The 11,612-nt window shown below is 43.5% G+C and overlaps 3 protein-coding genes across 4 annotated transcripts; 2 read left to right on the top strand and 1 right to left on the bottom strand.

Moving 5' to 3' along the window:
* Window positions 1–1,426: 1,426 nt before the first annotated feature.
* Window positions 1,427–3,937, top strand: RB195_009339 (uncharacterized protein; the record flags this gene model as incomplete). Of its 2 annotated transcripts, XM_064189855.1 has the most annotated exons (4): window positions 1,427–1,907; window positions 1,984–2,621; window positions 2,719–3,011; window positions 3,688–3,937. In XM_064189855.1, 4 exons carry the CDS (start codon window positions 1,427–1,429, stop codon window positions 3,935–3,937), a joined length of 1,662 nt encoding a protein of 553 aa, XP_064047437.1. The 2 variants fall into 2 exon arrangements, with proteins under 2 accessions (XP_064047437.1, XP_064047439.1); XM_064189854.1 differs by lacking the exon at window positions 3,688–3,937 and having other exon boundaries at window positions 1,427–1,871; window positions 1,984–2,828.
* Window positions 2,936–3,286, top strand: RB195_009340 (uncharacterized protein; the record flags this gene model as incomplete). Its single annotated transcript, XM_064189856.1, has 1 exon — window positions 2,936–3,286. The coding sequence occupies one exon, from the start codon at window positions 2,936–2,938 to the stop codon at window positions 3,284–3,286; it is 351 nt and encodes a 116-aa protein (XP_064047438.1).
* A 3,182-nt stretch (window positions 3,938–7,119) lies between the features above and the next one.
* RB195_009338 (uncharacterized protein) lies at window positions 7,120–9,590 on the bottom strand (the record flags this gene model as incomplete). Its single annotated transcript, XM_064189853.1, has 6 exons — window positions 7,120–7,234; window positions 7,294–7,382; window positions 7,672–7,761; window positions 8,655–8,792; window positions 8,868–9,418; window positions 9,482–9,590. 6 exons carry the CDS (start codon window positions 9,588–9,590, stop codon window positions 7,120–7,122), a joined length of 1,092 nt encoding a protein of 363 aa, XP_064047436.1.
* Window positions 9,591–11,612: the final 2,022 nt, after the last annotated feature.

The following is an 11,612-nucleotide window of genomic DNA, read 5'->3' as shown; positions in this document are numbered from 1 at the left end:
CTTAAGGAATATACAGACACAATATATATCTCTATTACAAAAGCAAATACAACAAACATGACAAAAATACGAAAAAAAACAAAAGATGGGCATCCTCTGTCATTGCCATGGCCGAGAGGACCTTAGAAACTAATCCAGTATCCTTGATGAACGTATTATACAAAATTTTCACCTAGATCAACCTCGTGCACATTTCTAGGACGCTAGGTAAAGCTCAACCTCAGGAGCAAGCTAGATCCTGTCAGGAGTTCGGCTGCATGGACCATATCCAGACTAAGTCGAGGGTCATAGAAGTTTGCCGGGAATACTGTCTGACTCTTCGCACTAACCTACGTCGAACATGAGAAACATTTCGAGAGCATAGAAAGGCAGTGCTGTCTGCGCTGGTCGACCAGGGTGTAGACGCCTCGCATGTGAGGTCATTAGTTAATAATTGCCACGACCCATACACCAGTGAGGTACAACGTTTCCACTATCTCTCACAATGCCCATTGCAAAGAGGGTACGACAAAGCAATAATATATCGCCAAAGCTCTTCACAGCTGCACCACAATGGGAATTGCTTAAGAAGAAAAGGCCACACGTGTTGACGGAAGATTCCTCCAGAACCTTCGTTCGACGAACGACCATAATAGAGAAATAAAAATGTTTGCACCTCGAATTAAACCCAGGTCCGTACCGTGGGATGGTATAGTGATACCGCTACACCATGGGTGCTTCAATGTCGAAGTCCTAAGAGAATGTGGTCGAACATTTTATCTCGTACACAACTAGAATGATTCGGAAAAGCTATGAAAGAAAAATTCACCCAACTATTCAAATCCTCCACAACGGTTTACCGCCTCATAGTGGCCTAGAGGTGACCCTGGGCGTCGAACTGCGATGCACAGCGGAGGTTCGTCCTCCGACAGGGTCTCCCAAGCTGAGAAGGAGTTCGACGCATCCTACATTCCGACTTCTGGGAATCGGAAGCCTAGATAAGAGTAAACCGCTGTTAAGATTTACCACCGTCTTGGCAAAATGTCGCAAAGTGGCTCCCTTATCCATATAGGTTGGGCGACCACCTGTGGTGAAAGCTAAGCTCGCCGGGGCATGGCTGCTTGGTTTGGGGAAAAGTCTTTTTGTCACTCCAGCATATACACTGCCTCAGTACCCTGCACACTGGGCCCTGGCGTCTGAGACGTAGGACATTATGGTGACCGAAGAGAGGCGATCAAATCTCAGGTTGCTCAGGACGTCATTGAGTCTGGACCAAGGCGACACACGCATGACTCGCCATGGAGACTGTCTGAGACTGTGTACTTATAACGCGAGAACAGTGTCCACAGACGCTGACCTGCATGCCCTTCTCGGAGCTGCAGAGCGTATGAAATTTCACGTGATTGCTCTGCAGGAGACCAAGTACAGAAGGAGCGACGTTTGATAGATGAATAACGGTACACTCGTCATTCGCGGAGAGAAGGTTGCGTCGCGAAATGTAGGCGGTGTTGGTTTTGTTGTGCACCCATTTGTCGTCCATCTTGTCGATTCTCACGAGATCCTGTCACCTCGTCTGGCCATTCTTCGCCTTAGCCCTCTGCACCAAAAATCCATCAGTATCATCAACTGCTACTCACCAACATCAGCAGCTGATGAATCCGAATTGGACGCGTTTTACGAGGAGCTGGAAGAAGTAGTCCGCAACAAGAAGTCCTTCTACAAATTCGTTGTCGGAGACTTCAACGCAAAACTAGGAAAGGCCACAGAAGACGAGTACAGGATTGGAAGATTTGGACTAGGGGACCGGAACGAAAATGGCAATCGTCTCGCCGGGCTGTTGTTCGCGGCTCGCCTCTTTCATAGGAACTCTCTTTTCATGAAAAAAGATCGTCGTCGGTGGACATGGGAATCGTCCAATAGCGCGACTCGTGCGGAGATCGACCACATACTCACCAACCGGAGGTGATGTCTACTTGACGTCTCAGTAGTACCATCCTTTTGTAGTGGTTCTGATCACCGTCTCCTTCGTGCGAAAATACGACTTAGCCACACGATGGAAAAGAACATCTGCCATCGGCAACGAAGGAGAAACGAAAGAAAAGAAGTACGCAATCGCCTACGACGATTGCGTACTCGAGGACTCCGTGTCCCAAGGTGACTGGCACATCGAGGAGGACCCAAACGTGGACTACGAGATGCTGCACAGAAGATTACGAGCCTGTGCTGAACGCGCCTCGAAGCCGCGCACGAAAAACTTGGATCGAATTTCGAAGACCATCAAGGAATTGTTGGAAAGAAGAAGGGCTTTGAGGCTTCATCCGAATGCATCGCACATTGAGCGATTAGTAGCAAACACTAGCTGCAGAAAAGCGTTGCAGAAGGATCTTTTGAAATACAGGCAGAAGAAGATTCTGGAAGCAGCACAAAGAAGAACGAGTCTAAAGAAGTGCCGCAAGGATCTCCGCGAATATAATATTCCGCTAGCAACCTTGCTGAGCGAAGACGGGACTCGCACGTCTTCTCGTCGTGAGATGAAAATCATTACGGAGAGGTTCTACTCGAACCTTTTTCGTTCATCAACTCCTGTGTCGAGCCCGATCATCCCCACTGGCGAAGCTCCACCACGGATTCTCCCTTCGAAAGTACGAGTTGCTATCAAGAGCATTAGAGCGCTGCTAAGATTACATGAAACATGGCACAGCCCCCGGACCCGATTTTATATCAGCAGACTTTCTTCAGGCTGGTGGCCATCCGCTTCATGTAATCTTAGCAGTGCACATGACATCCTACCTTCAGAAAGAAAAGATCCCAGACCAGTGGAAGACCTCACGAACCGTCCTTATCCATAAGAAAAGTGACCGAGAGGACCTTCGAAATTACCGTCCGATATGCTTGCTGAGCGTGTCATACAAAGTATTCACCAAGATCATCCTCACGCGCATATCTAGGACGCTGGATGAAGCCCAGCCTCAACAACAAGCTGAATTCCGCCAGGGGTTCAGCTGCTTGGACCACATCCAGACCGTGTCGAGGTATTGAGGTTTGCTGGGAATACCTTGTTCTAACCTTCGTCGACTATGAGAAAGCCTTTGACAGCCTAGAAACGAATGCAATACTGTCAGCACTGGTCGATAAAGGTGTGGACGCGTCGTATGTGAGGGCATTAGCCAATCGATGCACGACTAGGATACAGCTTTTCCACCGCCCTCTCACCATACCCATTGGAAAGGTGGTACGACAAGGCGATACTATATCGCCGAAGCTGTTCACGGTTGCATTGCAATGGATAACGAAATCACTATTCTAGGAAGAAAGGGGCATACGTGTTGATGGAAGATTTCTTTCGAACCTTCGTTTCGCGAACGACATCGTTCTCTTTTCGAGCAGTACCAATGAAGCAGAAACTATGCTCAACGAATTGAACGAAGCAGAGAAGAGAATAGGACTACGAATAAACAGAAAGAAGACACAGTTCATAAAGAACGCTCACTGCAAGGACGGAGGAATAAAACTTGAAGGCTCCCAAATCTTGAAACTCCGTCATACGTATACCTCGGACGTTCTATGAACATAGAAAACGACTTGAAGGAAGAACTGAATGGAAGAATGAGAGCGGCATGGGCAGCATTCGCAGCCGTCAGGGAAGCCACGGACCACCTGACGGACCAAGATCTTTGTGCCCATCTGTTCGACTCGACAGTCTTCCAGCGCTCTGTTACGCAGTGTAGACATGGGCAGACACCGCGGCCACGTCACGTTTAACCCAAAGGACGCTAAACGCCCCCGAGAGAGACCTTCAACGAGATGGGGTGACGTGTTCGCTACACGGATGGACCAGCTAAGACCTCAGCTGGATACGGCTCAAGGACCTCGTCAATGTCACTCACGAAGGTTGAAAACATCTTGGATGACAATGACGAGGAAACGAAACGAGTGGAAAAGATATGATGTCCAGTGAAGACGGGCCATCTAAGTATCTAAGTAAGTAAGTATGTAATCAGTTTAGCGCCTATGTGTTTCTGAAAATATTGCTGGTTATACCATTCAAAACGTTGTTATGTTTCAAATCCATTAAAGGTATTCGCTATCATAGAAATATGCAATCAGTTGTAATTTGAAAATCGAAATTCAATTTCTTTTTGAAATTCTTTGCTGTAACACATTTTTCATTGCTAATGTCAAGCCTTTCAGCAATGCCCTTTCTCGACATCATTCTTTTTTTCCAATAATATCCAGAACGACTTCTTTTCGAAGGTGGAACTGCCGTACTTATCTTTGGTCAGAGACGTGAACAACAGAATAACAGGGCCTGTATCCAGCAGAATTTGCAGTGAGGTGAACGAGCTCCAGCGGGACAATGTGGTTGGATAGAATGAAAATCTGTCCGCGGACAAACACATCGACCAGCGAGAATACGTCTTGACTCATTTTAGCACTGTAAATGTTTCTGCAACAAGCGGCTAGGTCTCGCAGCGAAGAGGCGTTGGACCGAGTTCGCGCAAACAAACTAAACAAACGACGTCGCATTGCAGGACTTATAAAGGAGCCACCGATGGTTTATGGTTGTTCACATTTGTCCTCCCAAAGCCAAATATATTGGCTACGGACTCTGAAGTAACCTGTTTTACTTTCTTATTTACCTGATTTGTGAGGAACTCATCACAGACAAATTCGATGGCAACAATACGCTGCGAATCCTTACCTCTACTCTATCCTAAAAACTCGAAACTTTGACTTGCACAGAGTCTTAAGCAGCGCGGAATTACGGAAAATCCAAGAAATGGGCAGAAAAGTGCGAGTCTGCTTTGTGTTCTTTTTTGATGTTCTGGATAGGGTCCAGATCAAGGTGTTTGGAAGAGTAGAGCAGAGTTATATTCGATTTTCTATGTTCTAACGAAATCGTATATGGAGTAGAAGAGCATAAGGAAAATTTTAATCCACCTTCTTCAAGTACAGTAGGTTTTTGAACTACCTTTCACACTGAAAGAATATTTTTAGATATACAAAATTATTATTTGATAGGCGAGTCTATAAATGTAGTGAAGAAGATGAAGAAGATACGCATTCAAACTTGTACCATACTGTTTACCAGTCAATTTAGATGTTTTTCTTAATTCCTGTTTTTTATTTCATCAAAGAATTTATCCTTCGTTCATGTTAGTTCACAGGTCTATTTTTGTTTTTTTTTCATATTGACATTAGTCCAGTATTCCCTGTGTGAATGCAGCTGAGATCATCACACTATCATAGAAATTGCTGTTTTTCTGCAAAACTTCGCTAGCTTCCGCTTCTGCTCCAGATTAGCCTTACCTGGCGCTCTTTAAAGAGATGTTATCCCCAGAAAAATTCAAAAGTTAAAGATTAGAAATAGCAGAAACTTCGTGTGCAACCGCTTACGCAACTGCACGGAACTTCATGTCGTTATGACCTGATTACAGCAATTTGAAGAAAAACCACAACTTCGTGACTACCGCTCCGAACCGAAAGCAAACGAAGCAATTCTGATAACTTCTGGTCTGGAAAAGCCGAGAGATTTTCAAAACTACGCGTTATTCAATCAAATCACCTCATGATTACTCTGTCGAGGAAGAATTCTTTGATTAGTGTTTCTTAAAATATGTTTTGTCATATTGACTTTGATAAGCTGTACACGATGTTGTTAAATAATTTTATTGGCTTACGTATCGGCAGAATCGCCTTCTTCAGAGCCTGAAATTAGCGATTCAATTTACAATTTAGACGACCAAACCTCTCGACAACTAAATGTCTGCAATTCAGTTTTGATCACCATTCAATTGACAATCGTAAGGAAAACACATCCGGGGGAACCGAGAGCGGAGAGGCTCAGAGTGCGTTTTGTTTCATGATCAGCTCCATTCTTCAAGAATTTCTCTTCTGCGTTGGTTTCAGTCAGTATACCTGCATAGGTTCTATCCGCAGTAGTTTTCCACTTACTGTTTCCCTTTACATATTTCTTTACATATTCAGTGTAAAATCGTGCGACCTCATCCACATGCTGTGTTTCGACCTAGATCATTCTATTTTACTGGGAGCATTTATACTTCAGTTTTTCTAGATTACTTAGTTCACAATCGTATTACAAGATATAGAGACTCTGCCATCTATTCGAAAGAGTCGTAACCGATATCATTGATCTTCTTATACTTTCTTTTCGCTTGCTTCAATCCCGACGATTACTCTCTTTTCCTTTCTTAAAGGCATCACTCCACAAATCTGACGTGGTATGGATTTACCATGGACAAACCGCACACTGGGTCGCAGATACCAGGACCGGGAACGATTCCTCTATCATATTACATCATATGATATTCATATCCATCATATGATATTCATATCTCCCTAATCGTAGACTCTTAAAGAGACTCCTAAGGGCTCCGCTTTTCACGATGATTTCAGTTGCAACGGTCCACACACGTAAGGGTGTCGCAACCAGCTGCGCAGCGGTCGAAAGCTAGTGAGTTCTTCTCGCTTGCCTATTCACGCGAAACCTATGAGTAGGTTGCTGGGGGGTGGGGACCAGGACATATACGTAGAGGAGCATTCTAAAGTTCCTCGCAGGAACCAAAGCGGTTCCCACACCGTTTTTCAGGACGGTTAAGGAGAGGTGAGCGGAACCACCCTGATCCCGCAATCTACAACTCCATCTCTAGCTTTTGCCGTGGATTCTTTCATCAAGTCAATTTCGTTTCGGTATGATGGCTTTAAAATAAGCCTTTGCTTTGTAAGCCATGAGCTACTGCGAACTTGCACTGAGACGCTGATTACAGGAACCATTTTTTAGGACGGATAAGTAACGCTGTTGGTAAGAGATTAGGTCGATACTACTCGATCGATGACTGGAAACAGTCATGAACCCAACCAGGTTCTTTAACGCTCCTCCATCGAAAAACAGGTGCAAGAGAGGTCTGGGAGGATAAAAACAGAGATCTACAAATCTACAACATCGACCGATTTATTGCAAGGCCGCACCCTTGTTTATAAGCCTCAAGTGATCCTGAATTTAAGTAGAACGCGTAAGGGCATAACTATGAGCTATTCGATGACGTGCACTTCTTTATTACTCGACATAAATAACCAGATATTCGCTAGATCTTTACTTAATATTCCGTTTTCATTCCCTCACAACAGTTCACATAGTCCAGTTTCGAAATGAGGGACCTCGTTTCTTCTTTCTAAACCGCACTCAGACAATGTCTTCCCTGCTTTGTACATCGGTGAACCAATGTAGTTTCCTCTGGAATTGGAAAATAATCGTTTCGTTACCTGTATCCAGGTTTCACATTTCCTACTTACGGTGGATAGTATTGGCACACAACCATAGTCCAACCATTGCTGCACTGCTCGATTCCACAACCCATTGTCAGTGTCTCCGCCCATAATACCTGTGAAAAGTCTCACGGTTTCTTAAAGTTGAAAATGGAGCATTTTTCTAGCGTAGAGCTCAAAACAGTTGGTGGGAAGCGACTTTGGCGTTATTGTCAACCATTGAATCTTTTCGTTTACTCTGTTCGCGTTATTGGTTTGAGGATCGTCTCTGATTACCCGGTGCAGGATAATTATTGACAACTCTGCGTATTGCCACATTTGAGGTGTTTTCGTTGTCAAAGTATGTCCAAATGTTCAGGTCAATTTCATATTGAAATTGCATGTCTCAGCATTCGCTTCACTCACCTGTGTTGCATGTCCTATTTCATCTCTATATTCGTTCAATGCTGACATTCCATACTCTGCTATCTCATCAGCCAATGGCTTTGTAGCCATCTGTAAAGTGGCGATCACCGGAACTTCTCATGAAAATGTATTCAGCGTATTAGGTAAATCGTAAAAATGTTAGCGTATGTAGTGTCAGATAATCGTTTGTAAAAAAGTCGATTTTTGCGCAATAAATTCCACCCACAAAACTGCTGGTGTTGCTTAAAGGCAGCGTTCTGAGGTGGTGCGGATTTCAGGTGGAGTATCCGTATGCGGGGCCGTAGATTATGGAGACGGGGGTAGTTCCGCTCATCTCTCCCTGCATCACTGGGAACAACCCCCTCCAGAATGCTGTTTTGTACGACGGTATCTATTGCACTGCTCCACCCCTTACGCCGCCCCCTTCCTGCGATTCGTTAAAAATCAATTCGGACTGCCCTGATAGGGAGTAAGGGATGCTACGCGTGCAAGGGTGGCGCGCTGCAATAGAAGGCATCGTACAAAACAGCATTCAGGGGCCAGGTGCTTGCAGTGATCCAGGGGAAAGCGGAGCCACCCCGGTCTCCATTATCTACGATCTCGTATACGGATACTCCACCTGCAATCTGTACCACCCCAGATTCGTGGTATGCTGCCTTTAAGTTAGGAAATTTGTAATACAAAACACTGCTCGTCCTATCCTCTTTTACTTGCCAGCCTTCAATCTACGGACTATTCCTACTTCAAGCATCTCTACAACTTCCAGCTGTCCCGATTCTTAAAAAAAAACAAAGGAATGCTCTAGGTGCCTTTATCGAGCGAATTTTTCGAAAACTGGATTTCCGAAGAAGTGCGTTGATGCTTGTTGTTTTTAGCTTAATCGATGAAGTTAGATTCCTACCCGACCCTTAATCCTTTAGATAAAGACCAAAAACTGTCACGATCACTTTTGTGGCAACCTAAACATCGGATACTCCGCTTACATCAGCGGCTTCTTCTTGAGTAACTTTTCCGGTTGTAGCAAACAGATTCTCGCCCACGGGGTAATCAGAGTGCTTCATTTCGCATTGAACGGTGTTCGCCCACTTTAGGGATGACTTTTCAAGCGAACAGTTGTATTTCTAAAATTCAGCAACCATAGTGATGACAATATGATAGAATGACACTATGATAGAATACATAGAAAAAGGTTTGACCAGCTGGTACATTTTCTTTGCTGGCGGGAGCTTTCTAAATTTCCCTTTTTCCGTGGTAATTTCATACTCTCCTTTAGCAGCAATTGATCGATATTTGTTATGCCAATGTAGTAAATTCTGCCTGGATTTCATTGACATTACTGTTCCACAATCTGAGGGTTCGGAATTCGCTGCTACTGTTGTTTGCTTGTTCTTCGCTGCTCCTGTTGTTTGCCCGTTCTTCGGTGCTCCTGTTGTTTTCTTGTTCTTCGCTGCTCCTGTTGTTTCCTTGTTCTTCGCTGCTCCTGTTGTTTGCCCGTTCTTCGGTGCTCCTGTTGTTTTCTTGTTCTTCGCTGCTCCTGTTGTTTGCCCTTTCTTCGGTGCTCCTGTTGTTTGTTTGTTCTTCGCTGCTCCTGTTGTTTGCCCTTTCTTCGGTGCTCCTGTTGTTTGTTTGTTCTTCGGTGCTCCTGTTGTTTGCTCGTTCTTCGCTGTTGTTGCTTGATACATTGTTGATCCTCCTGTTGATTTGATTACTCCGACGGAATTCTGACCGTATCGAACTGCCAGGAAAGCTGAACATCTGACTCAATGGAAGTAGCACTGTGGATTTATTGAAGAGAATTGAACAAACCTACCTATTCCAACAGCACAGAGAGAGAGAAACACAATAGCGAGTGGTACTCCAATTTTGTACTTTAGAGGAATTCCGCTCGCACTGTCGCTGGGATCTGTTGGCGAGGCCATACAGATTATATGTGTAGGATTAACCGTTCACCACTGCACACGTTACCTCAAATAGGAGTTACTTTGAGCTATGCTGTTACTTTGTGGCTTAACTTTTATCGATAACGTCCGCCAGGCGTACAAAACAGACTTGATCATGTCTAAATGTTGTGTTTACCTCTCACAGCTTTTTTCTCATATACTTAAAGATGGACTGGTTGCACAGTGTCGACTTGATGCACCTGCCAACCTATGCACAGGTTCAAGCGGGAGATGGGGGGAGTAGAAGGGAGGAGGTTGCAAGGTTAACATGATAACCAGGACATAACACTACGTAGTATTAGGTATGTACATACATTATAAAATATTGCAAAAAGTAATATTAAACAATTACAATTAACTATATATTAATTATTATTAGATTACATATTATGTTTAGTTTCAGGCGTAGGACAATATGGAACCTCCAGCATTGTTCTGAAAATGTAGAACGTGTTGACATCATAACAGTGAGCGCTTGGTTCGACAGTAGTAGGTCCGACACCCGGCTGAGTCAAATTTTTGTAAAACAGTTAGAAACTAGAAAGTACTCCTCAAAGATGAAGAATTTGATTATAAGTAGTTTTTAGCAGTTTAGACGTGAATTCAATAAAATTCAATAACCAAAAAAGCTCAGATTCTGTACACATTGTTGTCTGGGAGATCGCAAATAACTTCGTCATAAGAGGACCAAAAGAATCATTTCAGGTGGTTTTTCAGAGAAGAAGGTTTACCCTATAAAACAGTCATAACGCTGCCTTTTCCCACCTCCTAGTCATTTTGGAATTAAGATGGAAAGATTTCAGATTTTTCGGCTTTTCTTCGGATTTTTCACATCTAAAGTTTGAGAGAACCAGAGAGTCCTCAAAGGAGAAGGCTTGCACACTAAGATTTTGCAGGTCCCTCTATCCGAATATCTGGGTGATTTTCAAGAAGGCGTACCGCTTCTTTGGAGTAGGGAAACTTGCCGAAATCCCAATTTTTGCTGGTGGGTCGAAAAGTACCTGAATAAAATTCCTGAATAAAATTCAAAAACTCGGAGGAAATTAGCGCGAAGCAGTCATTTTCCAAGATTTATAGCCGAGGATTTCATCTATCACATGCTGCATCAATCTACGTACATATTTCGATAGCCTCGCCGTTTTTCCAAATTTTTGATGGGACAAAGATGGAAAAAATTCAATTTTTCCCACCTTTGTTCCGTCCAAATTGCAGGAGGGCTAGAAGGTGGAAAAAGACAGCGATGTGACCGTTTTGTAGGATAATCCTTCCTCTCTTGAAAATTACCTGAAATATTTCTCTCGGTCCTTTTACCACGAAGTTATGGGCGATCCTCCAGGCCTAACCACATGCACAGAATCTGAGCTTTTTTGGTCACTAAGCTCCGTTTAACCCACTTTTAAACTTCTAATCACTACGCATAATTAAATTCTTCATCTTTTAGAAGTGGTGCCAATTTTCGAATTCTTTTACAAAAATTTGACTCAGTCAAGTGTCGAACCTACGAGGTCTTTGTTACACTGTCAACTCGTTTTACATTTTCAAAACATAATGTTGGGGCTTCCATCTCGTCCTACGCATGAAACTAAATATAATATTCTCCAATTTATGTAGTTGTTTAATATTATATTAATATAACATTTTATAATGTGCGTGATCATCCAATGCTACATAATATTTTGTCCTGGTTCACATGATAACCTTCATTCACTCCTTCCATTGTACACTCCCTTTTAAGCGCCTCCTTTTAAGACCCCCAGTGGGAAAATCCGATCAGACGCTTGACTCTGACTAAAGGGAACTTTGCTGTACCTAATTAGATAGATATCTGATGCATGCTCTGCTAACGGAGAGAGGACAAAAACGCAAACATTTGCCCTATGATTCTTTCGAACAATGTCAGCACCGAAAAATTGTGAAGCGGAATGATTAACGCCAGACAATTTATCTTTTTTCAAAGGAATTAGTAGTATTACTGTCGTATTAGTAAATTTATTCATCTTA

The sequence above is a fragment of the Necator americanus genome, chromosome III, assembly GCF_031761385.1.
Source record: "Necator americanus strain Aroian chromosome III, whole genome shotgun sequence".
NCBI classification, from domain to species: Eukaryota; Metazoa; Nematoda; class Chromadorea; order Rhabditida; family Ancylostomatidae; genus Necator; species Necator americanus.
The sequence above is the reverse complement of the archived record's forward strand: the minus strand, read 5'-3'. Positions and strand labels throughout refer to the sequence as shown.